The following is a 27,952-nucleotide window of genomic DNA, read 5'->3' on the forward strand; positions in this document are numbered from 1 at the left end:
ACCTACATGGAAAATAACATCCTCACCCGTTTATTGTTGGTTTTTACCACTTGGTAACGCGGTTGTTTTGAACTCAGTGTGAATACAAGTTTAGGTTTTACAGGGGAAAAAAAAGAAAACAACCCATCACACACCTGTATTTTCCCACATGTATCAAACACATTGAAAGTTTAAAATTTGTGTGCCTTGACTCGCTCCTCTTAAGGTGTCTTTAGGGATGTCCATTGCCACTGATCTGATAGAGTCCAAGTCTCTCAAGTCAGGTGACAGACAGATCTCAAAAGGTGGAGGTGTCTCCAAGACGGTCTTCTCTGTAGTGCATTGTGCTAGTGCATTCAACCAGTGTGTCAGTATTCAAACCATGTGAGCCTGGGGTTGGTTGGTTGGTTGGTTTGTTGTTTGAAACTACACAATACAGAAATAGAACTTGACATGTAGCTCTGCATGCCTCATGGCTGCTTGCCCTACTGTAGGACAGTGCAATAAATACAAATATATATGCACACTAGAAAAGAGATTTAACTGCCATGATCTACAGCTCATTTATGAGTACAAATTTACCTAGTCAACAATATGACAAGTTTAGCAGAAAAAAGTGGCTATGGCAGTAATATTCTACTACAAAAACAAGGCTAGAAGCAAAGTGTTCTCAAGCTACAGAAAACTTGCTACCTCCTAATATATGATGTAGGGCCCAGTTCTGCCAAGTGCAGTCTTGTGATCAGTAGATGGCATCAGAACATGCTTCTCCCCCCATTTAACAATGAATACTTCTACAATTTATTTGGTTTTGATAACTGTTTATAAATAGCACACTATAATGACTATTAAACTATACAGCAACATGACATTTATAGCCTAATCCTGAATACAAAGTTCAAAGAACATGACTACAAAGGCCAGAGAGCAAATGTCATCGACTAAAAAGCATTTCCACTTCAGGATTTATTGAATGTTCTCTTACACAAACGCTGGGGGAAACCAAAAGGAACAGGATTTCCTATTCCCTTTCTGTTCCAGTTGCAATTTAGCCATACATCACCCTTATAAATTAGTGATGGATTTTAACAAGTAGCCCCTCGGGGCTATATATTTTTTTATATACTTTATATATATGCACATTTACTTTGAATTCTATGTAAAAGTTGAAAAAATGCTTGAAAGAAAAACTCAGAATATATCACAGCTTTTTCAGCGAAAAAAATACAAATTAGTTTTAGTTTTATAACCACTATTCAATTTATCAAACTTTTCTTTTTTTTTTTTCCTGAAGTATTTACCTTTAATTATGTACACATTACAGGAAATAAAACTTTTTCCCCCACAAACTTTTTCTCCAAGGTGACAGTTCTCAATTGAATGATAGAATAAAAGCAGGAAGAATATTAAACAAATGGGGGTGGATCGATTTCTGCTTTTTAAAAAGTAAAAAGTCACCATATAATTAAGTACAAAAACCTGCATTGAATGACAACTGCTGGTGTAGTAACTTGATCAGGTATGGAGACCAAGAGTATAGTAAAGCCCTATGGTAATAGTATTTCTGTAGCATTTCCACTTGGTATGTATATACTAAATGTTGGCAAAGTTTTTGTAGCATTAGCTTATACAAACACAGGAGTCCTCAGTCTGCTGCATAAAATGGAACAAGTGTGTTTTAATTCTCCTGAAATGCACCTGAAATCCAGAGTGTCACTTACAAACTGCATAAGGGAAACTTTTCTTCAGAAAAATATCTGTTTGGCATCTCCAGGGCTCTGTTCCATCGGACAATAGGGGCATTTTAATCTGGGGACAAAGACAAGGGGTTAGAGTCATGACAATGTGCAGCAATTGAGCTTTTTCATGCAACACAAAGGCATCAGGTTTGCAGTGGCAGCCCTTCCTCTTTGTTCCCCAGCAGCATAAAACAATGTAAGGCTTCACTTGGCTCTGTTGAAAGTCACCTTTAGGTGAGAGAGACCTTATCATGCTTTTTATTCTAAGTAAATTCTCTCTCTCCTTCACACATAGCCCCCTGAATTGTTAAATGGGAAGAAATTCCTTTTCATGATGAATGTATTATTTCTAGTTCTGGGTTAGTTTGTTGCATTTTAGGCATTTAAAATAAGAAGTCAAAGGGAAAGCTACCACACCACAGCAGCCAGTGCCTTACTTTCTGGTTCCCAAATGCTGTGGTGTTACAACATGCTTAGATCAGCTCCTGCAAGCTATAGCAGCAGAGGTCAGCCTGGCCTCCCTGCAGAGGTCTCCACAGAGACCATTCTGCCTGCCTACAGTATTCCTTCTAGCATTCATCTGTCTCCCCCTCCACAGGCTCTCTAAGTTTGGGTCTCTCACTTCCCCTCCCCGAGAGCTGTGACATCACTAAAAGCTAATTAAAGCATCAGGAATGATTGATTAGGAACAGGGAGAGTGTAACCCCAATTTTACTGCCTTAAAATGGCTATAGTCACCCACAAAGGCATACACCCAGGCTTTCCTAGCAGGGCAAAGAACACAAGCATCCCTCAACATTTCCATTCAAAGCATCACACTGGATTTCACCAAACAGCTTAAGGCTCTAAATTAAGCTGACAACCCCCACTGAAGCTGCATATAAATAATTCAAATTACTACTGGTTCTTCCTCAAGGAAAGCTGTGTAGTGCTCTCCCATTTCCTGCTTCCCTAAGCCTGCAGGCACCCCACTGATATCTAAGGAGGAGTATTTCCACAGTGGTAATTTAACTGCCTGCTCCATTCCCAAGCTGTATTTTCCCCAGAGGTTTAGTTTTGGGTTTTTTTAAGGTATGTTACTAACCTTGCACCCAACAAAAAAACCATGTGTGTAAAAGCCTCCTTTCTGAATTGAGGACAACACAATGGTGCTTACAACTCTGAGAATTACACCCTTTGTTGCATTCCTCCAGATAATATCACTTTCTACAAGATCAGAGGGTTCATTACACTTTCCTCCAGCACATCAACCTGGCTTATCTGTCTTTTAAGTCATTCTCTAAATCTAACAGGCTCCCAACAATACATTAAGTATAGACTCAGTTTTTCCCCAAACACAGTATTCTAGTCCTAAAACTCATCCTTGTCTATATGTTGCTTGAAATAAAAGAATGGTACTTACTTGCTGCCATTAAACATTTTATTCAAAGCATCTCTTGATATAATATGACCACAGACTAATTTCATAGGTGGGTTATTATCTGTTGTTTGCTGACGAAGAATGGGACAGGCAAATATTGAATGATACCAGCACTTTTTACCCAGGTCCACTTCAATCTGTGAAAGAAATCAAGAGAGACATTTATCTTAAGAAACCACACTGAGACAATTATGCCTTTTAGGTCACAGCCCTTACTTAACAGACTCCACAATTCAGCTGTGAAGGCAGCAAAATCCATTGTGTGGGAGCCTGATGATTTCCCAGCCAAAAGTACTGACCAGTGATGTTAAAATGGTGATCTATGTTGTCTCTTCCCATCCCCAAAGCAGCAGAGTGTTCTGACAAAGGACAGGTGAATGTTGTAGTGCAGATCCACGATTCAGCAGGAGAACTGAGCTGATGGCCCAACAAGATTTCCTGTATTTCCTAGCCAGTGGTTTTCAAAGAGGTTTAGGTGACAGATGTCACTTAAAGATGATTTAAAAAGAGCTCCAAATGAACCTCCAAACCTCTTGGATTGATTATGTTGACATGTGACAGCTTTTTGAAAGACTGTCCCAAAACCTACACATCATGTCAATAATGAAGTGTATCAGAATCATTTCTTTTGGGTCCCAACACAGAAGATGCTGGCACAGCACAACTCTTGCCATCAGGACCAAATGATTTCAAAATTCCTCACACAGAACAATGGGTCCATGACTTTAGGAATCAATTGAAAGCTGCAAAAAATCACAGCTGAAGCTCCTGAGTGACTGGTCCTCAGTTCTGACAGCTTAAACTTCAAAAAAATCTGACAACATAACCTTTTCATGCTACTTAACCTGTGTCTTTGCACAATGACAAGAAGGCTTCCCATCCCCACACTGCCTCAGCAGCACACACAGGAGACCCTTAAATTTAGAAGATGCAAGGAAGCACATAAATACTATTAACTGATGTGCATCTGACAGCATTCTTTTCCCAAACACTGCCCAGATTAACATTCCTGTTGGGATGGCAGGGTAAGACCCTGTCACACTTGGAGGATACACTCTCAGTTTTTCAAAAACAGAGCTGTGAGAAACTCACCCCACATAACTATACTATCAATGAATCTCCTCCAGCTGCAGAGAGGTTAACTCAGTTCATGCCCAGTTTGCACCAAGTAGGTTTTCTTTCCCAATCAGGAGCAGGCCACTGGAGAGCTGCACACGCCTGGTAAGAGCTATAAAGGGAAACTGGGGTTTCATAACAACTGAGCTCCATTTCAACTGATACAAATTAGTTGTGCTGGAAGATAACACACTGGATCTCAACTCAGTTCTCCTGTCTCCAGATGTAGCACTAATTCCTTCACCTCCTGTCTGCCTGATAAAGAGCTTGTACAATGCAACTTGTGGACAGAGATCAGGTATAGCTAAGAGAAGTTAATGGTTCCTCAGTGGGATGCATTTCCTTTCCAGTTAGATGGAAACATCTCATACATTCAGTGGAAGGTGAGAGCATCTCGTTTGTTAAGGTCATTTGATCAAAGACCTTTTCAACATGAAAGGCTGTAAGAAGGGAAAGGAGCAACAAACAAAACTGAGACACACAAACCTCACAGACAAACGTAACAGACAATAACAAGAAGCAACCTTGTCAGTCACATTTACTGACAAGTCATCAAGAAAACACAGCCAAACCTGGACTTTGCAACAGGTAAGAAGGCAAATCTGAGGGTCCTGGAGGAAAGGGGGTCAGTAGAACTACACAAAATTGCAGGAGGAACATGTGGGAGAGTGGGTCTGGGGAGGAAAGGCTAGAAAGGGGTGGAAAAGGGACCAAGCTGATATCTGAGGGTCTGTGAACATGCATTTGCTTGTGAATCTGGAGTGGTGTGGGTGTGCTTTCACAAGTGAATTTCAGTCTTTACGAGCCAAAGAGGAGGAAGGGCTCTTGGCTGTCTATACTCAAGTCCTGTATGTGGGCGCTGCTGAAGGCAGTGCCTTGTCTGTGGCAGCCTGTGTAGCCGGTCATATCAGTGTCCTTTGTGTGTGTGTGTGCGTGGGTGGGTGAGCAATTCCTGCTCAGCTTCACCACTGCCTGAACCTACAAATGGGAAACCAGCAGCCACATCCATCAGCCTGGTACCTGTATGGTAAGAAGTCCCAAACCCAGGAGCTGCTGGAGGTGGTGGCCGTGTGTATCATCCCTTAACATTCAGTACAAAAGAAAGCTGAAAAGAGCACCTGCCATTAAAAATCTGCCCTGGGATAGCTCAAGAGTCAACTCACCGGTAGTTCATCCTTCTGGTTCCAAACACCCGTGCACTGCCTCTGTTCAATAACTGCTTTGATATTAATTAGAGCTGGTAATGCTACACAACCTGCTGAAAAACTGCAGAGAAAAGAAACGTTAACGTAAGGTGACTGCTAAGAAAGCAGCATTTTTCATATTTCTACTTTAAAGGCTCACTGGGACAAAAGAGAGTTGTACTACTTCACTCAGTTCTTGCCAGTATTTCTAAGCTCCTTTCAAGCATAATAAGCAGGAGTTCGGGGGCAGGTTATCAGTTACCCTGCATCTTAGGCCAGGGCCCTCATGAATTTGCATTCTGGACTGAAATGAACAGTTAATCCCTGCTCTTGAATCTTATAAAGAACTGATTTCCTATGCCATGTACTTTGATTTTGAGCTGTACAGGAGGAAGGCATCATGTTAGCTTACAGAGGTCATACAGATAGTTGCCCTCCTAACTATGGAAGGGCATAAGCGGCCTACGAGTTTCTGCACAGCCCACACGTATACACAATCCCTCATCCCTGAGCTGTAAGTAATTACTGTGTAAAGAAAGGTGCCTTCCACCTTCACCTTAAGAAAACAAATGTAGGAAAAAGACATAGGAAAGCAAGGCAAGGAAAGCAGTCACAGCCTGTAACAAGAGCAGCCGTACACAACAGAACCGAGTCGGTGCCCCAACAGCTCGGCCTACTCTGGAGTTCCCCGTTACCAGAACTCACCACAGGATACTGAAATATTTCACTAGGCTACAAAAGAAAAAGCATGACACCGAGTTTCCACAAATTAACAGATGTTTTGATGGATTTAAGTCTAATGACAGGACTACAGGCCTGGAAATCAGCTGCACAGAGAGAGGATTTGACCTTGGGATCAGCCTGCTCTGTTTCTTTGGCAGATTATTTTACTATTCATGCATGTTTTATTGTCCACAGAAGTCAAGAACTTTCCTCTCCACTCTCCCCCTCCAGAAACCCTTTTTTTATGTTTCTGCAGGAACATTCTGGGTACTTTACTTGGGAGGAATGGGGCTTGAAACCAGTGTCTCACCTGAGTCAAAAAAAGATGTAAAAAATCCTATCCCTCACTTCCAACTGGCCATTTACATCCTCACACTTTCCTTTTCGGCTATTTCACCACTAAATGCAACTTGTGTCTGTGGAAAGCTTAGGCAAATACTGTTTGTAGAACTAAAAGCATTGCTGCTTTAATCATTCTGATAAAAATCTCTTGAAGAGCCCTTTAAGAGTGCAACTCCTCAAGTAAACAATAAATTCAAATGGTGGTGTGTCATCCTGCAAGACCCCGAGCCATGACCTCCTTAGAGGGTTTTCCCCACTGACTCCATGCAGTAACTCAGACCAGGAGGCCTGGATAGGATTAGATGGACATCTGAGAAACCAATCAGCCTTAAAAAGTGACCACTACTGCTCTAGAAGGCACTGTATTTCATAGCAGGGATTTAACTTCAAGCTGGTTTAATTACTATGGGATCTGCAGCACTCAGAAGGTCATGCCAGTTTAGAACAGTCTTGTTTGTAACAGAGTATTGATACTACCTATATGGTAAATACATTTCAGTGCAATCGATTTCACATCAGGCACAAAACAAGCATCCAACCAATCCACACATCAATAACAGGGATTTTCCACTTCATCAAAAATCTCTTGGCTGTTTGCACTGGAAACTGTATTACAGCCCTAGTGCCTGAGTAATTAAAATGTAAGATTGCTCTTAATCTGACTGAAACAAGAAAAAGATGAAAAACAAAAAAAGAGAGACAGAAGTTTTAAATATCTATAAATCCCCCAAACTGAAACTTGTAGTGTTTGTTGTAGAAAGACAATTAATCTGAAAGCACACCCTTCGTTGCATCTCTTGTATTTTGTGACAGAGGTGCAAACAGGAGAAGCAGAAGGCTTGACAATTTTAAGAGCTCTAAACTAAGCACAGAACTAACTGCAGTAGCATGCAAAGAGGAAAAAAAAGCCTAAACAAAACAAAAAATAAGAGGCAGTGAAGCTTCTGCTAAGTACCAAATGTAGCCCAGAAAGATACATGTAATTTATTTTTTATTTAATGTCTGAAATTAAAATGAGACCATCAGATGAGTGTATCAAGGGAGCTGACATCCAAAGGCTAAACAGCAGCTAATCTGTTTTATCTTCAGAGGAGCTAGAAGGAGATTAGATTGGGTTTTCCTCACATTTCCAACAGCCTCCTACAGATTTGCATTTTGTCAGATTAGCTACTGATCTTGAAAATGCCTCTCTTTCTTCTTTGGAAATGGGGTCCAGCAAGCAATTTGGAAATGTTAGCAGCTGACATCACAACGTAATTCTTCAGCATTCTTTTAAGAAGTCAAGTAACGTGTGGGTCAAAAACAAAGTGACCAAACACTGGCAGAATCATGGTCAGAGTTTGGGGGGGGGTTTGGTGGTTAAACAGAAGGGACAGTTTTCTCACATTTGCTGTGGGAATAACTGGCTGATTGCTATCCTTGTCTTTCACACTGATGTCTAAAACATAGAAGCTGCAGCTTGAGCTGTGAAGGTGCAGGTTAAAGCCCAGCACACAGAAACCTCTGATCTCTAATCTTTGCAAATCCCATTAGAGGTAACCATACCCACGCTCTTTATTTCATACAGCCTAGATGAGACTGCTTCTAAAAGGAGGTTTCTTTTGTCCTCGACAAGTAAGAGAAACCAAAACACTGTATCTTTAAAGCAAATGAAAACCAGCATACCTAACACTGAGAGGTGATTCAACTGAGAGCCCCAGCAGAGCACAGGCATCTCTTGTGAAGATGTCACAGATGTCCGCCCACTGGTTGGCATCTAATAGATGAACGTAGGGAGAGTTCTCTATGCCTTGCCGCAGATACACCAGGCTGCCCATCAACACCTGAATATCTGCAAGGGACACAGAGCTGTTAGTTATTTCACACTGTCAATACATCTAGTGCCTACAGTTATAGCTTTTACCTGGAAAATGGGTATATAAACTGTACCACATCCTCACCTCTACACAATACAATGAAAGCCATCGCGGAACAGGTATCTAGAGCTAGGAGAGCTCCACTCATAGAATCATAGACTGGTCTGAGTTGGAAGGGACCCCAAGGATCACAGAGCTCCAACCCCCTGCCACAGGCAGGGACACCAACCTCCAGGCCTGGAGCTACACAAGGTTGCCCAGGGCCCCAGCCAACCTGGCCTTGAACACCCTCAGGGATGGGGCACCCACCCCCTCTCTGGGCAGCCTGTTCCAGCCCCTCACCACTCTCTGGAAAAAACCTCCTCCTAATATCTAATTTAACCCTTCCTTCCTTCAGCTTTAATCCATCCCCCTTGTCCTGCCATTGTCTATCCTTTGAACAAGCTGATTCCCCTCCTGTTCCTCTGCTCCCTTCAGGGACTGGAAGGCTGCAATGAGGTCCCCCCACAGCCTTCTCTTCTCCAGGCTGACCCAGCCCAGCTCCCTCAGCCTCTCTCCATAGGGGAGCTGCTCCAGCCCTCTGAGCATCTCCGTGGCTCCTCTGACCCCTCTCCAACAGTCCCACATCTTCCTTGTCCTGGGGCCCCAGCTCTGGACACAGGACTCCAGCTGGGGCCTCCCGAGGGCAGAGCAGAGAGGGACAATCCCCTCCCTGTCCCTGCTGCCACCCCTCTGCTGATGGAGCCCAGGATCCCATCGCCCTTCACAGCTGCAAGAGCACACAGTCCAGTACGGATAGACTCAGGGGTCACCCACCCCTCTACAAGCACCTGCAGGCTGCTTATTAATTTGCTTAAAACAGGTTTATTGTTTTGTGAGCTGACACACAGTACCCTAGAAAACCCCCAGGCTTTACTGGATTTAGTTGAAGACGGATCACTAAACTGACAAATTCTTCAATCTCTCCAAAGTTTCATTTCTCTTTGTAAAAACCCCACGCAGCAGAAAATAGCAGATGACTATTCCAAGAATGTTTCTGTGCGTTTTTAACACCTTACCCTGGCAGCAGGCCTATTCTAGATGCAATCTAAATATTATTTAAAGAGTCAAAAACCTTGAACTTAAGCAAATCTGCAGACATTAAAACATAATCTAGTGCTCTTTTAAGAAAAAGGGGGAGTTAATTCAAGTTGTAAGGATTCAGGTTATAGATGACAAATACAAAAATAAGAAGCCTCTAAGATGAAAATAATGGAAGATGAGTTATATTTCACTATGAGGTGCCATATCCAAGTGGTTTAAATCCCCTTAAAGTGGCTGAAAACTCACCTTTCTGATGATTTAGGGCGAACGGCTGGAAGTTCTTCGCGTACTGAAGTGCTTCTCTCTGATTTGCTGTTCCACCCATCAATAAACTAATGAAATATAACCTGTGTAGTTTAAATTCCAATGAACTATTCTGTGCCATGAGCATTTCTCTGTTAGATACCGCCCACCTAGAAGAAGAGGTACACATCAGGACATGCCACAGGAGTAATTAAGTATCAGCCTACAGCATATGAAGTTATTGTAATAACCCACCAGCTATTTCAGGGAGATTATGATTGTTCCCTGAGCATCTTTGAGTCTAGAGAGAGCACAGAAAATAGCAAGGCCCTTCTTCCTGTGTGACAGAGCTACAGTGGGCACACAATATGGGAAGAATGATACTTCTGGTGCTGCTGGACAGGTTACCCTCTGCAAAATTCACGATGCATTGCCTGGAAGGCAAGACTGAACTAGGCACAATATAAGGTAGAAACAACTAGAATCTACTGCATTTCAGTTCCTACCACTCTGAATCTTAACAGTTGTAGATTATATCTTTTGCATGTTGAAAAAGTCTGACCAAGCCTTTCAAGAACATGTTTTTCAACTTCTTCATTCACCACACGTTTCCTCTAAGCCATTGTGTTTGTGTGTGTGTTGCCCTGGAGAAGGGAAGTGTGTCAGTGTGGGCCTCAAAAACAGACATTACCAAGACCTTACAATGGGGGACAAGGGGAAAGGAAATCAGTTTAAACATCATACTTCACCCTGCTTCAACTTTGCTTTCTGTGTTATTTTTAAACTTGGACAATAGAAACATTTCTCACTTTCAGGGTCTCATTCACTATGACAACACTAATGTTTGGCTCCTAAACAACATGGAAGAATCCTGAAACACACACCAAGTAAATGAAGTGGAGTTTTCAAAGCATTTCATAAAAAAGTTTCTTTATTCTTTAGATTTTATCCATCCCTTCCTTGGAGTTTCTTTTTTTTGTGTTTTGTTTTGGGTTTTTTTCTCCCATCTTAATTCAATTTAGCCAGGCCTAAATCAATCCAATCTTTCTCTTAAGAACTTTTGAGTTTCAATGTTCTTCAGGACATCTGTTTCTCATTCTTGTTAATTAGCTATACTATTTTCACTGGGGGGGCTCCATTAAACAAAGAGCTTTTCACTTTTCAGCAAGAAGTCAGGTAAGTCTCTGATCCTTAAAGAGAAGAGGTATGTGAGGTCCTGTTCTTTTAAACCAATACCAAAATAAGACAATTAGGCACTCTCACAGCACTGGTAAAGCTTGCAATGCAAGCCAGCCTTCTGCATTAAGATGTAGCTCTAATAAGCAAGTACTTGCTTTCAATTTGTTGTGGTGAAAGTGTCAGAGTCTGGCTTTAATGACAGCAGCAACCTTTCAGCTGGGAACAGTGAAAAACGCAGCCTTTGAACTAAGAACAAGCCCTGTTGTCCCTAATTTCAAGCAGTTTCAGATGAGCAGCCTCAGAAGACTGTCAACGCTGTCATCCTCACCAGGAGGGAAGGGCAAAGACACCCACCATGGGGGTGGGTTTTTTGTTATTGTTTTTGAATTTGGGTTTGTTTTTTTTAAGTAATCAGTGTCCATAGCTTAAGCTGGGTTATAGCAGCAGTAAAACTCACTCCCAACTAAGAAAACAGGAGCCTGAAGTTAATAACCATAGACCAATAAGCAGCTGGAAGACAAAAAGCTATTACCAGTAAACAATAAGACTAGTGCACAGTCCCATTAATGAGATATTAATCTGTACTGCATCAAAAGAGCCTCCCTGCTCTCCCTGCCAATATTCACAGCCACATGACACAGTACTTCATCTTGCTGAGATGGAGCTTATTTTTCCAAATTAGCTTTTAGGCAGGCTTTCCATTTTTAGCTCTTTTGAGCAGCAGCACAGATTTGTATCAGAAGAAAGCAGCTACAGAAGCAAGTCCTGAGGTGTTTGGTCTGGGACAGGCTGTTCTTATTTCTAATGGAAAGCCAAATAACCAACAAGTGAGGTTTAAAACGTTCAACCCACACATTCTCTACCCCCGTCCAAAATCATTAGTAAGAACAATGCCTGCTTTCCTACCTCCTCTCAAAAGGGTTCTATTCAGAGTGTTTTCACTTCTGCAACTCAAATCCATCTGAATTTTTAAAGTTTACAGTGTATTATTGAAGGCAGGGGTACACAGAGCTCTCTAGCTCACACAGGCTTTAGTTAAAATGAATTTCACAAAGCCTAGCAAAGATTAAACCCAAAGGTCCCAGCAAACACCAGGACCTGAGCTCCTCACTGCTTTACAGACAGAAGAGCAGACAATATCTCTTTCCCAGGTGACTACAGTCAAAAGCTTTGATCCTGTAAGTCGTTCCCCCCAGGCCCTCACATGAAGACCCACCCAGACTCAGAAGGGCCAGAATCCATCCAGAAAAAAACCCGACCCCAACAACTATGTATTTCCCTCCCCAAATTGCAATGAGGAAAGTCACTGGAAATTATTGGGATCCTGTGGAAGTACAGAGATTGTACTGCTTAGGGTAGAGGGGCCAGGCTGAGCATCTATCTGCAAAGTCAAGTTGCACACCCCACAGACAAGAAGTTATGGCTGGTGATGTGAAATTTAATTCTGAAGTGTAGTATTTATTGGTGGTTTAGAATCAGTATTAGTAAGAAAACCTGAAAAGCCAACACCAAGGGTCTTGTTCTGCTTTTCATTTTTCAATCAGATATAAATGCAAACCTCCCTCTAGCACCACAGCAGGGCTTTGAGAGCCTTTTTGAAGAGGCATTAATCTGACAGCTCCCTTTCCGTGGCAGTGACCAGGAGCCACCTGTGTTTGCTTTGCTTCCAACACTGAGTGGAGCCAAGCACCAACTGCAGGGCACTGGCAGAGCCAGAGAGACAGGTTATTGTTCCATCCCAGCCAGCCTTCCCCAGTGTTGCATGGGTAAACCCTGCTGCACTCCCCTTCCTGGTTCATGATACTGTGACTAATTACCTTTGTGTAACACCCACTTTCTGCTCCAACACTACCCTCAGCAGCCAAGCCCTAGCACAGCCCAATCTGAAAGCCATACTTACTGATGCCAATTTTAACCATTTCTTAGCATTCTGCACAATTTGCCACTCCTCCAAGCTCCTCTCACACAGGACCTGTCCCTCTAAGAGCTGTTTCTATCCCTCACCCTGAACACCCACATCTGCTGGGAAGCAACATGGGAAATACCTTCATGAGCATCAGCAGTTCTGCAGAATAACTGGGAGTTTTACCCCCTGAGCTGTACAGTTTTGTCACATTTTGATCATCCTCACTAACAACAACGTATTTTACATCAGCATCACTACAAATAAGGGCCCTCTGTGCCCAGCAGCAGGCAGAGAGAAGCAGACAGCTTTTGCACCAAAGCATTTAAACAGAATAAACATTATAAACCAGAAATGAGACAGGGTGGGGGAGGGAGGCCAGCACTGAGACTGTGCTGACAATACACCCTATTCTCTGTTCATTCAGCTGTCTTCAGAATAAGAGCTCCTTTGAAGGAGGACCATGCTTTTCTCCTTTGTTTGAAAAATATTTAACACATCACAGGGTAAGCAGCAGTGAGTCAGGCATAAGCCCTAGCAAACTGGAGCTAAAATAACTTAAGCTACTTCAAGTGAATGGACACAACAGCAAGTTACCATTCCTCAGGAGCATCCTTCACAACAGCTGTATTACTGTTTGAACTACAACAAATGCATGGTGTAGCTAAACAGCAAGTCCTGTTTCAGTTGTAACACCAGGCAATGCCATGTTGCTTCCCTTCAGTTAGGAAACTCAACAGCAATAAACCCCTTAGGCTTTCCAGGTAACTATATTCAAACAAGGCCATCTATTTAGGTCAAACTTTGCATGACCCAAAGGCATAATCCAGGATTTAGCTTATAAACACCATGGTTTGAATATTTGAGTATCCCTGCACTTAGTTTCGATGCTGATAAACTCTGAATTGACACACCTGTGTTGGTTCCCATTAAAGGGAAAAGAAAATGTTTGTTAATATGAAAATGTACCTAACTGAATGATGCAAAAAAGTACCTTAAGTGTATGAATTATGCTCAGGAATGAAACAGAAGAATTTTGAGTTTGCTTTGGTTTCATTGTTTCTAAAAGGTTGCTCCTAAAGTGGTTTGGGGTTTTTGTTTATTGGGGGGAGTTAGGGTTGTGCTTTGGGCTTTTCCCCCTTACTTCTGAGGCAAACATAAGTTTACCAAAGCCCCTGCAACTTTAAAAAGAAAATAGGCTGAGAGTTTGTTTTCTTATTTTCAAAATAAAAGCTATTCTGAAATGGTCCTGCACAGTTACATATCCACTAAATCAGAAAACAGCAGCCCAGGAGACATTTCATCACCTGTCCCTCCTGCTCACTTTCAGCACCAACTTACACACCTAATGGCTGTAAAGTCTATTACAGACAAGAAAACACCCTGGTCTAAGGCTCAGGGAGCCCCAGACTGGTTTTCATCTGAGCAGTCAGCATCATCCACTGACTTGCATTAGCTGAACCGTTCTGTTCAGAAGAAACCTCACTATCAGATCTCACTGGCAGCCCAGGCTCCCTGCAGCAGCTCACCTCCCACTCAGCATCAATCAGCACCTACCTGGCAGCAGCAGCCTGCTTAGCACACACCTGTCCTTTCACTGCCTCCTCCTTAGCTGGACAGGCAGAATAACTTGAGGAAAAGAGAGAACTTTGATACTAAGCCCAGTCCTGCTTCCCCCAAAGGCCTGGTGAAACCAAAAAGACTTGCTGGTACCCAACACCTTTAATGAGTCCTGGAACTGTTCAACATTGGACCTTGTAAAATAAGGTTCATTAATGATTTACTGTAAGGCTAAGTAGAATCATGGCAGACAACTGTTTCTCCATGTTTCTTCCTGTAACCTTAAATTGGCATCACAAGTGATTCAAGTTAATCCTTAATCTAAGAGGCCCTTAGTGAAGCACTGTCCATGTGGAGAGACTCGGAGAAAGGAGAGAGAGGGACACATCAAAATACTCTAAAGACAGTATTTAAGGTGAAAAACTTAAAAGCATTCAAAAGAAAAAAAAAGAGGGGGAGAGGAAAAAAAACACCTGTGTGGACTCACTCTAATGCAGGTCTGAGAACTCTGACTTTTAATGCTTCCAATATTCGATTCAGCTCCACAAATGGTTCTTTTTGACTTTGATCTATTGATAGACCAGATTCCTGGGGAAAAAAAAAAACAGAGGCAGTTTTTTAGTTAAAGTGCAGGAAAGCATGGGGTTAAGTTGCTATTGCTCTGACAGTGGAAATCTTCACTTGGGACACTCCCATTCAAACCAGGACACTCACACAAGGCGTTAACGTTCTGCAGGTGTCATTACCTGACACAGCTCCTCAGCGACATCCAACATGCCCTGCCGGAAGAAGTGCTCCACCATCACCTCGTTGAGGATCCTCTGGCTGTCAGCCTGCCAGCACCCATCTATCCCCACGCTGCTGATGTCTGAGTCAAAATTCTGAAATGAGCAAATCCACAGTTAACAAACAGCCCCATGTTATTTTTTGCTTTGTTTATGCAGGACACCTATGCCTCCACCCTGATGCTCTCTCTGCTTATTACTCAGCTGGCCCCTCAATTACCTCCTGTTCAAAGTGAAATACAACTGTCAGCTGCTTCATTATCTCCTGCATACAGGAGAAACAATCCTTTGGCTTGTTCGTTTTCAAGCCTGAATATTACCCACTATAAGGAATTACATTGACAAATTATACAGCCAGCTAGCAAATTAGAAATCTAGTTAGCTAATGCAGGGGTTTCCAAGACCATGATGTGGTTTTGAAGGAAGTATCTGCAGAAATGGCTTTTTCCATATGTGAAAACTGAAAACATAGAGAACAGGGGGGGGGGAAAAAGAAAGAAAAGTCGCCTACACTAGAATCAAAATAGCATTCTGGATGCATCACTGTCACTCCAGCACACCAGAGTAGAAGTAAAAGCTTTAACTCCAGAATTTCTGCCATAGCTGGAGAGGTAGACAATGCTGAAAAAGGAAAATGTCACTTCTTGCTACTCCTAAATGACAAAGATACTCAAATCTCTGAAGACCTCAACAACAACAACCCAGCTACAGGATGAGCTTTGAAGATCTGAGATACCTCTTACTGATCTAACCCTGGTGATCCCACTGCTGTGTATTTTTAGGCCAGTGGCCTATGGACATATTCCAGGAGTAAGTAAAAATACTGTCAGGCTAACTCTTTAGGAACACTTGGCACTGCTTGGCACAGCACCTGCTGGCAGCAAGGAGAGCACCACTTACTCTGTACCCAAGATATAAAACAGGGCTCTAACTGCTAACACTGCTGTAATGACTGGGACAGGCAGGTTCATCTGAATAAAAATCCTCACTCACTGCCTGAACCAAACCACTTGCAGAAGAAATAGAGTCTAGAAGCCAGTGTGTTGCTTGCTGCCTAACCTGAAGGTGTGCTAACCTATGGCTCTCTTCCAAGAGGGAACTTCAGAAATCAGAAGTGTGGTGAAAATCACAGTGCTTCAGCTACAGCTCGGTGATGGCACAACATGGAAACACCTCCCTAGTACAAACACACTCTTCTGTCAAAGCAGGCAGAGCAAGTAATGCAAAGCTGGTACCAGCTATCCACCAACCATGTACTATCAGTTCCCTGACAGCCAGCCCAATGCTGGAGCAGCAGGTTAGCCAACACCCAGGCAGCTGTGAGGTCTGCTAGTGCAAAGCTGGGTAACCAACTCCAGAGCAAACCTGAGCAGGTGACCTGGGTTTAAATTAGGTTAGCATTTTGTACCCCAGGGATGCAACACCACCAACCTGCAGTAGGATCCCAAAGAGTCACATGCTGCTGTGCCAAAACACACACCAGGCAACAACCACTTGCACAGCAACACTGCCAAAAGTATTCAGGAGCCTACTATTAACCTGTTACAGAAGTGAAATCAAGATTCTTAAATTAAAGAGAGAACATCATCATGGCACCTCCAAACTTCCAGGCCAAGGGGTCACTTTTGTCTTGCACCCTTTTTCCTTAGGGGTCAAACACCTGACCACAAGGCAGGTGTCAGCCTCAGGCTGGCTACAGAGGACTGGAGTGGCATGCAGTGCTGAGGTACAGTGACAACTCAGGCATCTCCCATACAGAGGGGATCAGGCCCTCAGAGGCAGCCTCACCAACAGCAAGCACGTCCACCACTTAAACAGCAAAGGGTCCAGGAAAGAGGGCACAGCAGCTTAAGTTTGTGATGCTTTTCATTGCTCCTTTCACTCCTCTGCACAGCTCAGCTTCACACTGCACTTTACTTTTATTTGCCACTTCTTAATTTCCTTCATCAGCCACCTCTGCATCTGCTGTGATGCTGCCCAGTGTCGCTGTGAGACAAGGGCAGCCTGCTCATCCCTGCACACGTGGCTTCAAAGCCACCATTCCCTTCAGGTGTCCTAGCAAACACTCAGTAAAACATTAACCTTAGGCTAGCAAACTGCCTCCTGTCTTTCAGAGATGGTGGAGCAAGAGGAGCATTTAAATTACTGCCACTGATTCAAATCTCACATTTACCCTGTAAGCTCCTTGCCATGCCCCTCATCTTTAAGCTCTACCTTGAAAAAACACTTAAACATCTTAAAAGACTAACACTGTTTTCATCTGTGCCAACCCTTTGAAGCCTTTAAGGTTCAACACCATTGCTGATGCTGGAATCACTGTCCAAACACCAGTAGCAGGTAACAAATCCACTGGCACTGCATTAAAGGCAGACAGAGGCAGCATTAAGAACAAAAGCAGCTTGTGTGTTACTGAGATTCTGGGGTGGGGATCATCACTAATCTAAAAATAATTTAAAGTTACTCTTCAGGCAATTTCAAGACCTAGTGAATGATCAACCCTGTAAGAAGAAGTTGTATTCTTCTGGGCAGTTACTAACCATTACAGCTGAAGGTAAACCTGAAATGCCCTCACATCCTTCTCACTGCCTGGGGGCAGACGTAGTAGAGCCACTCACCTCAGTTCCTCCACAGAAACCACATCTTGTCCTGAAACAACAAACCTATGAACCTCCAGAACCTTTTCCAAACCTCACCATAAATCAGATCTTTTAAACTCCATATGAGATGGTAGCAATGACTCCTGTCAACTTCAGAGGTGCTGTAGATTCAAGTCACATCTACAACCTGCAGACTTCCATTTCCTTCTGCCCCTCATCCAGTCTCCATCAGCCCAGCCTTGACCAGGTTCTCATTTCAGTAACACATAATATATATATATGTGGGGGGGGTTATTATATATGGAATTCTACAGCTCTGCCTCCAGTGTGTCCCCAGGAGCTTCAAGAACTGACTGTGCATATTACAGTGAGGGACTGTCACATGTCAGAACAAATCACTGCTTGCCTTTGGCTGACATGCATGCTGGTGAGGATGCACCTCTCAGTTTTGTTTTCTAAATGCTAACTGTGTGCTGAGTGATAGTACGTGGGATTTAATAAAATTTCACAGGTTTAAATAAATTCTCTCAGTTACATCTTCAGAAAGGTTATTCTGTGCTTTTCAGGTTTTAAGCTTAGAGTGTCAATTGATATTCCTGAGAAGCAAGCACTTTTTAAAGAGCCTAACTCGTAAGCCTAGGGCTAAAATGCACAATATTAGGTGCTAAATATACCAATGATACAATTTAAAGCACATTTCAGCAGTTATCAGTAATGTGAGGACTTCAAGGTACACACACACACAGGATGGACCACTTAACCAACACACAACCCTCCGTGTTATTAGTGCCAACATGATATGAAGAAGGATGATGATTAAGGTCAGTTTCATTCCTCAGTTTCTCAGTCAAGATTACTTTGTGCATTCCTTCATTCTTAGGAATTCTAGCCCAAAATACAGATAAAATAGTATTCTTCACCTTGTCTGCTCAGTTTGTTGGTAGTAAGGCAAAGCTCAACTTGCAAAGACTCTTGTGTTTACCTAGCTCCATTCTTCACAACAATTAAGTGATGATCACATTAAATGATGATCACATTAAATGATGCCCAGTAAGGTTTTTCATTTGTTTGTATATTTTTTAACCATGAAACAAACACTAACTTCAGTAAAAATTTGCTTTCCCAAATTAAAGACTGGATTAAAACATTACACCTTTAAAAACAGGCTTAAAATTCAGGGGGAAATGGAAGGAGCTGCCATTTACTCCACTTACTTCCCTGCATGAAGGCATTGAAACCACTACTCAGATGGATTGTTGCTACAGGGCAAACATTTACTAGCCTCATCAAACGTGTTTTGAGATGAATTCAAATCATTCCAGAAGACTGACTGATTTACAGGCAGACAGATGAGTGAGCTACCTGATAACCACTGGCTGAACAACAGTGACATGGTGATGAGTTCTGCAAGAGAGGCAAACGCCAGCACAATAAAGAACTAACTGGATGCAGACATTCCCTTTCAAAGGAGAAAGCCCTCACTGATCAGAAGCATGTAAAACTGTGTAGAACTGCTACAAAAAAAGGTGTAGCTCGTTAGGTGAATGTTCCAGGAACTGCTAAAAAGCAACACACAAAGTTCTGATGTTTCAGAGTTGAACACAGTTCATCATACCTGATGCCACATCCCAACTCCCCATTTTTTAAACACTTTGGGACTCCTGATCTCAGAGTGAATCCTGCAGGTGAGTTTATAAGCAATTGGAACTGCCAGACTGAACTTCACATGTAGGTATAACCCTGCCTCAGCACGGGGGAAAGAGAAATGTGACCTGAAATTTGCCATGAGCAGACAATCAGAGTCACAAGGTTGGAAAAGACCTTTAAGATCATCAAGTCCAACCATTCCCATCCCAAGCTAAACCAGATCCCTAAGCACCTCATCTACCCTTTTGTAAACACATCCAGGGAAGGTGACTCAGGCCCCAAAAACTCTTTCAATGAAGATTTTTTTTCTAATATCCAATCTAAACCTGCCCTGGCCCAGCTTGAGCCCATTGCCCCTTGTCCCATCTCCTGTCCCCTGGCTGGAGAGACCATCCCCCACCTAGCAATGCAGCAAGTTCTTTCAAAATCCAAGCTTGTTGATTTTACATGTAACAACAACTACCACTTGGATGTGTCCCATAAAACTGAGAGCACTATCAGTGTGTTTCCCAATCTCTTAATCATGCAATAAAATAAGGAGTTACATTTATCCACACCTGAGCACATACAGACCAGAGGAGAAGCAATGCTGGAATAAGGATTTGCACCTATCACAGAACCACAAGGTTGGAAGAGACCTTTGAAGATCATGGAGTCCAACCATTCCCATCCCAAGCTAAACCAGACAGAAACTCAAGTCTTATGAATCAAGGCAAGTGCTTCTTTAAATCCTAGGGAGCCTTTTCTTCAGGAAGCAGGAGTATTTCGCTCAGTATGTGTTGAGAATCAATTCACTACATCAATTAAACTTAAACCAATAGAAGTAATTAAGTGTAAGTATATTTGGGGTGGGGGCAATTTCTATAGGTTATGAGTGAGACTCAGATGCCAACAGAGACACTGCTGGTAGGTTTCAAGCATATTTTCCAACAGGACAGAAAAAAATCATGCTGAACACCTAAGAAACTTCCTTCCAAAGCCATTGTCCAGGGAGATATTAAATCCTACCTTGACTTAAACATCACACACATACACCTGACCAACAGGCCAAGACATCACTGTACATTTTAAAGTAGTTCCTTCCAGGTATCACAACCAGGAAAAACTGATATAATTCAAACTATTTGCCTGTAAAAACAAAAAGTCAAAGTTCATATTTAAAGGAGACAATTCTAACTGATGCTCTGAACTTCATAGAGGACCTACTGGTCCTTTGTTACAAGCAGGAGTGGGGACTGATGCAGCTCCCACTCTTTTGGCATAAACAGCTCAGACACTAAGCAAGACTGAAAAGCCTGAGAATGAACACACTGAATACAGCAAGTTGAGCTCATTTTTGTACACCTCACTGGAAACAGCCCTTCTGACACTCCACAGGCACACAGCAGATTACTGGTATCCTTTCTGCTGTTTTACAGAACCACACACTTGAAATTTAAAAACAAGTTGCTTTTATTTATAGCTATCCCTCTCTAAATGAAAAGAACAACCCCAAACAAAACCAACCCCAACCAAAACCAAAACAACAAACAGATGAATCTAAACCAGCAGGACAGAAACAACACTGGAAATAACTGTGCACATGACCACTGAGAGAGCTATCTGGAGGTTAGACTCATGCCTAAGCTTTATTGAGCTTGCAAGTGTTGCTATCTTTGGCTTCCAAGAAATACTATCACCAACTTCCACTGAACACTCACACCCTCTGCATACAACCTAGGGCTGCTCTGTCCCAGAGTACTGAAATGGAAAAGGTACAGCCAAACCTGAAAGCTCATCTGTACAAAGTCCACTTGCTAAAGCAGAATAGGAGAGTTTCAAACTTAGGACCAGATTACATAGATTTATTTCAGGCTGCAAGCCAATAATGAGGATGGAATCTTACTCTACTTAATTGGTTTAGGTACAGCAGCAAGGATTAGAGGCAGCTGGATCCTTAAGCTTTGGATAACAGTGACTCTTGGATTAAAGCTATTAGTACAAAGTTTGAGCTCTGCATGATGGCCACTCAAGAGAGAAAGAAATTAACAGTGGCACAGAGACTCAGCCCAATAATGCAGCATTGTGTGTCCTGTCTCTTCATCACACCAGTGTCACACTGTGCTCTGTCAGACTACTACTAGTAACAAGGTTAAGTGAGACTCCCAAAGGAGGAGTTAAGTTTTCTGTAACACTGCAAATGTCTTTGCCCAGATGAAAAGATTCATTTACTAGTTTCCTCCTTAGTCAGACTGTAAGGTGCATCTCAAACCCAATGTTTAGACTGTACCAACAGTTTCATATTATATGCTTACACAGCACAAGTGTCTGAAGAAGTATAAGACTCCAAGCACACAGAACCACCTCACACAAAAGAACACACAGATGGAGGAAAAGCCTGACCTGAAAATAGACATTTGGCACCACATGCCACAAAAAAAGAGAGAGTTTAATATAATTTCAAGAAATTATTAATATCTACCTACAAAAATATATTCAGATTCCCAGTAACTCTTCAACCTGGAATTCATGTAAGAACATCTCATATGCAAAGCCTCAAAGATAAGCTGCCCTACCTTATTATTTGTTATGGCACAGACACAGATACTATGAGAAGCTGAATCTACTTGCATTAATTTTATAACACACGGTGTTCTTAAGCCCTGAGAACCAACACCACACCTGAGATACACACAAAACTTCTCTCAAAAGAATTCTGTTTTCATGCTGCCTTCTAGAATAAAATGCCACTTTTGAGTTACTTGCTATTTACACTACAGCTAGACATGCCATACATATCTGGGGCCCCAGGACAAGAAAGATGTGGGACTGTTGGAGAGGGGTCAGAGGAGCCACGGAGATGATCCAGAGGGCTGGAGCAGCTGCCCTAGGGAGAGAGACTGAGGGAGCTGGGCTGGGTCAGCCTGGAGAAGAGAAGGCTGTGGGGGGACCTCATTGCAGCCTCCCAGTCCCTGAAGGGAGCAGAGGAACAGGAGGGGAATCAGCTTGTTCAAAGGGCAGAGACTGTCAGGACAAGGGGGATGGATTAAAGCTAAAGGAGGGAAGGTTTAAATTGGATATTAGGGGGAAGTTTTTTCCAGAGAGAGTGGTGAGGGGCTGGAACAGGCTGCCCAGAGAGGGGGTGGGTGCCCTGTCCCTGGGGGTGTTCAAGGCCAGGTTGGCTGGGGCCCTGGGCAACCTTGTGTAGCTCCAGGCCTGGAGGTTGGTGTCCCTGCCTGTGGCAGGGGGGTTGGAGCTCTGTGACCCTTGGGGTCCCTTCCAACCCAGACCAGTCTGGGATTCTATGATATATATTTTAAAAAAAACATTATTTGACACAGATAACGAAGCAAACATTTTGCTAAACTGACAGAACACCTACTAAGTCTAATAACACCTGTAGGGCACGTTCCCTCAGAAATCAGGAGGCTGCATCCCTGTACAGAACAAGTTCTGAAAGTAAACAGTCTACACCCCAGGATCTTGTCTCTGCCCTAACCCTACACTCCTGCAGTTGACAGGAAAACTAAATTCAGTTAATTGCTGTGTAAATCCAGAGTGCACATCACAGAATACAAAGCAGAGCAGAGTCAAACCCCAGTCTCAATACCTTATCGATGGCTTTTCCGACCCGGGACACGCTGCTGTGAATGTCTTTGTGATCAGAGGCCAGTTTCTGAACTGTGTCTTTTATCCTTTTACAACACTGGGTCATAACAAGTGAAATCGTCCCTGACAAGTCTCCATCTTGATCTAGACAAAAAGAGAGGAAAATTGCTTTGTTATGAACAGGTGGCAACATTCAGTCTCTCAACATACAGCAACACTTGGAAGGGTTTCTTGTCTTTTATAAAAGAAATGGGATCTAGAGAGGACTTGCAAAGCAAGTTCAGTTTAAGTGAAGGAAGACACACAGGACACAGCTCACCCATGAAATTAGGAACCCAGTCAGGTGCACGACAACACTGAACAAGTCCAGCAGTTTGAAAAATTAACGTCAGGATCTCACGTGTCTCAGTCACAGCAGATTCATCAGCCCATCTCAAAGAAACACCCCCACCCACAGATCTCACAGGATGTTACAGGAAGCTGCAGAACCTGCTCCAGGATCAGGGGAGGTTTTTTTAGCCAGTTCCCTGAAGATACACCAGAATGCCAGGTTTAACTTCAACAGGGCACAAGGAAAATTTGCATTAATGAAAACCCGACTCATTCTCACCCTGCAAGCTCCCTGCTTACATCAGACTCTGTTTGCATCTGAGCCACAGGAAACTTTTGCTTCCTGATTTGTGGGAACAGCCAGCTTCAATGAGCATAAGGGAGCTGGCTCTGCACATCAGCTCCACTCTTCCTTATCTACAGGGTCCCCTGAAACAATGTGCCTCAGAGAGAACCAAGGAAACCCAGGAGAAACCTGTAATCACAGGGGGTAGGTAATAATCCACCAGCCACTTATTCTAGGTACCTCCCCTTACACATCCTACCTCTCACCCCTGATGCTGACATCAACAGCAGTACCAGCCTGCTGTTTTACACACTACAAGCAGCTCACCTCTGGAACTCCTGTTCAGCACAGAAGTTCCCCTCTGAGGAAGCTTTAATAACACTCTTGGAACAGCCACAGCTTTCAAGAAGAGAAAAATTAAGCTTTATTTCCACCCCTCCCTCCAGCCCCATGAAGCTATCCATCACCTCCTGGGCAAACAGCTAATAGGGCTCTGTTATTTTTCCTAGGGAAAAAGTGAGGAGTAATAGGATCAAGAGAGTCTCTTCAGTGCACATTCACTAACTTGCCTCTGTGCATCATGAATTAAACCCCAAAATTCCCACTCTACCATTACACAAAGCTCCCCTCTGAAAATCACTTCAAGAATACTCATTATTTCTCAGTTGCTATTTAATTTGTATGATAGACATTTAAAAAAAAACCCAAACAATATCACATGAAGGATCTTAAATAACTGCCTCATGACTTTTGCCAAGACAAAGTGATCAGCCAGAGATTATGCAACAAGTAGAATGGAAATACCCCCCAGTAAACAGGTTAAAACACACACTCTAACAGCCATTTCCACCACCACCACCCCTTCAGAAAAGCCATTAAGCTCAAACCCAAACAACTTCCATGCAGAACTGTTGTAACCCCAAGCAATAAAGAGAATTACTGGCCCCTAACACTTCAACTGTAGCAGAAACCAACTACAGTATAGAAATGAAAATGCCTACCCAGGAAATGCCATCAGAGAAAAGGTTTCCTCTCTGCACCAGTCTCTTTCAGCTTTAATTAAACCACTTCCAATAAATCAGCAGAAGAAAGCCTGGAGACTGCCCTCCCAGTAATTCAGTGTCCACAGAACAATACAGACTGACAGCTTCTCTCTCTGTGTTGTACATGTACAGAGAAAATGTGGAAAAAAAATATATATATATATTTCTGAGCAGACACTAGGCACAGAGTGGAGTCCAAACCCAAGTTTACTCAGCCAGACAGATTTATACCAGCTAAGAACACACAATCCTGCCTTGGCTTCTCCAGGAGGGGAGATATATGAGGGGAAGAGAAGAAAAACAGACTCTGTCTTCCTATTTGCAGGCCTTAGCACTGGGTGGTTCTGTACTTAGCTCAAGAAATGTTAAGACACTGTATGAGTGGGGGAAAAGAAAAGCAGTTTAGAGGTTGAAGCAGCTTTGAACAGTTTCTTTTTCTCCACCCACTTCCTTTTATATCCACTACAAAAGTCTTTCAACATGGCTTTGCTCTCAAGGCTTGTCCCACAGCATTAGTTTCTCTCCCAGCAGTGAGGGTTTTCTTTTACTTCTCCCCCTCTGAAACTGCACACACAAGCACATTGCTGCAGTTCACCCCCCTGACTTACAGAGAGACTCCTGGCTGCTTCCTCTTCCATCCCACTTTCAGAAACACTCAGGACATGATACATAAAAGCTGCAAATACCTGGTTTTATTAGAAGGTTATAAATAACATGTTAAAGGAAGAAAAGAAATAATTTTGCTATGCATGAAGCTGACTTTACCCTCAGATGCCAAAGCTGAACAGAATCCCTGGATGTCTGAGGGTGCACTAATAACATTCTGGCTTCGTTCTAGAGTACTTAGTGAGAGAATCATAGTGAAAGAAAGGTCTTAGGGAAAGAAAGGACAATTGGGGCTGTACTCTTCAGGGACAGCATCACTTCTTACTTGGCAACTGCTGAAAACCCACCCAGGGCCTTCACAGGACAGTCCCAGAACCTCTTAATCCAAGCCTGGGTGGAAAACCCAGTGAGGAACCCTGAAGGAACTGCAGAGTGGAACCTTGTAATTTCATTATGGGGAGAGGAAACACTCTGGAGCCTGCAACAGGGTTTGCATACACAAATCCTTACAGCCCCACAGAGTCCTATGAAGAGGAACACAAGCTTAAGGCTCACAGCACACATCCTCCCAGGCAAGGCTGGCACCTCAGTTTATGAAGACTGGCCTTCCTGCAGGAGCCCGGACTGTTCTGAACAGCATGAGAGAAACTGATTGAAATACACTCCAAAACGATGCCAAAAAGGCATTATTTCATCCCAAACAGATGCCTCAGGACCAGGGTTCCATGTCTGAAAATCACTGTGCACGCACAGCAGCTCCAACACGCTGCTGTTTATGCCCCTGGATCTACCACCGTTCTCAGAGAGCTCTGCACCTGTATTTGTCCAGGACCACAACAAACACAATTTGCCCCCAACCAAACAGCAGCAGCCTGCACAGAGCAGCACAGCCTGCTCTGGAGCCGGGGTTCAGCAGCCTGAGCCGTCACCCTCTTCCTGCGTGGCTTTGGGTAAATCCCTTCAGCTGCCTCGGCGTCCCCTCCCGGCCCCTCGATAAACACGGCGCTGCCTCCGTCCGGGGGATTTCGCAAGGTGTCAATGGCTGGTGTGTACAGCGTGCCCCGGCCAGCCCGCCCGGCTGTGTGAGCGCCTCGGCACCAGCTCCGCGGGGCTTCCCAGGAAGCAAACGCAGCCTCCTGGAGAGGGGCTGTCCCCCGAGCTCAGCCGCGCCACAAGGCAACGACTCGGCGGCTTAAGAGGGGGTAAAAAACAAGAGAGAAGGGGTAGAGGAGGAGGGGGAAGCAAGCAGGGCAGCCCTGCTGTTTGTTTCCCTGGGGAGGGGGGGTAACCCCGCTGTAACTCGGCACCAGGGCACACGCCGGCCGGGGTCACCCGCACCTGCCGAGCGGCAGCACGGGGGGCAGGAGAGGCCCGGAAGGGGCGATACCCCCCCCCCTGCCCCTCCTGCCTTTAACTTCTCCCCGTCAGAAGCGCACACAGAGCTCCCACCCCAGGGGCACGGTGGGGCCCCCCTTCTCCCCCCGCCCAAGCACAGACCTTCCCCGGGGCCACCCGTAAGCGGGACAGGGCTCCCCCAATCCCCCCCTACCCACCCCGGGAGCGGGCAGCGCCGTTCAGCCCGAGGCCGGGGGGGGGGGGGATGTCTCCCCGGAGGCGTCCCCCAGCCCACCAAGGGCCAGAGCTTCGGGCCTTTTAACCCCGCGGGAAGGAGCCGAGCCCCGGCTCCCCGGGGAAGGGGTAGGGGGTGGGATGGGGGTTGGGATAGGGGGTAAGGGGGGGGGTTGGGATAGGGGGTAAGGGGGGGGGGTTGGGATAGGGGGTAAGGGGGGGGGTTGGGATAGGGGGTAAGGGGGGGGGTTGGGATAGGGGGTAAGGGGGGGGGTTGGGATAGGGGGTAAGGGGGGGGGTTGGGATAGGGGGTAAGGGGGGGGGTTGGGATAGGGGGTAAGGGGGGGGGTTGGGATAGGGGGTAAGGGGGGGGGGTTGGGATAGGGGGTAAGGGGGGGGTTGGGATAGGGGGTAAGGGGGGGGTTGGGATAGGGGGTGGGGGGGGTGGGATAGGGGGTGGGGTGGGGGGGATAGGGGGTAAGGGGGGGGTGGGATAGGGGGTAAGGGGGGGGTTGGGATAGGGGGTAGGGGGGGTTGTGGGTTCTCCACGTACTCTCAGTCTGGAGGATCTCCCGCCGCAGCCCGCCCGCGTACTGGATGAGCTCTTCCAGGCTGCGCTCGCAGAGCTGCCCGTAGCCCGAGAACTTCTGCAGCACCTTCTCCAGCTCCCGCTCCACCGTCACGCACTGGTCCATAGCGGCCGGCGCCGGGCCGCGCTCCTCGTCCTCCTCCTCCTCCGCCACCGCCGGGCCCCCTTCTCTACCGGGGCCCCCTTCCCTGCCCGCCCCGCTCTCGCTGCCCTCCGCCAGCACCGTCCCGCCCGCCGCGGCCCAGCCCGGCCCGGGGCGCCGCTCGCTCGCAACTTCCCACCCCCCCCCCTTCTCTCCTCCGGCTGCCGCAGTTGTGCTCAGGCAGCGCCGAGGACAGGCGGGGGCCTCGGTAGAGCTGAGCGCAGGCAGCGCCGCGGACACCTCAGCCAGGAACTTCCGCGTGGGGGGGAGAGGGGAGGGCGGCGATTATTACTCAGGCAGCGCGGCGGACAGCCCTCCCCCCCCCGCCGGCGGGATGGGGCCGGGGGCTGGGAAATGAGGCGGTAGAGTTACTTCTACCGGTGCCCCGACGCTGGGAGTAGCCTCGGGCAGCGCTGGGCTTTAAGCGTTCTGGGCTAGGTGGC

At 44.8% G+C, this 27,952-nt stretch overlaps 1 protein-coding gene across 1 annotated transcript; it reads right to left on the reverse strand.

The window, feature by feature from the left end:
- RMND5A (required for meiotic nuclear division 5 homolog A) lies at positions 1–27,751 on the reverse strand. The gene is made up of 9 exons (XM_084264178.1): positions 27,332–27,751; positions 22,946–23,088; positions 15,074–15,208; positions 14,815–14,915; positions 9,689–9,855; positions 8,169–8,334; positions 5,418–5,520; positions 3,121–3,275; positions 1–1,788 (listed from the first exon to the last, which is right to left on the reverse strand). Exons 1-9 carry the CDS (start codon positions 27,471–27,473, stop codon positions 1,725–1,727), a joined length of 1,176 nt encoding a protein of 391 aa, XP_084120304.1. The 5' UTR covers positions 27,474–27,751; the 3' UTR covers positions 1–1,724.
- Positions 27,752–27,952: the final 201 nt, after the last annotated feature.

Source organism: Gallinula chloropus, assembly GCF_964237585.1.
Source record: "Gallinula chloropus genome assembly, chromosome: 4".
Classification (NCBI taxonomy): domain Eukaryota; kingdom Metazoa; phylum Chordata; class Aves; order Gruiformes; family Rallidae; genus Gallinula; species Gallinula chloropus.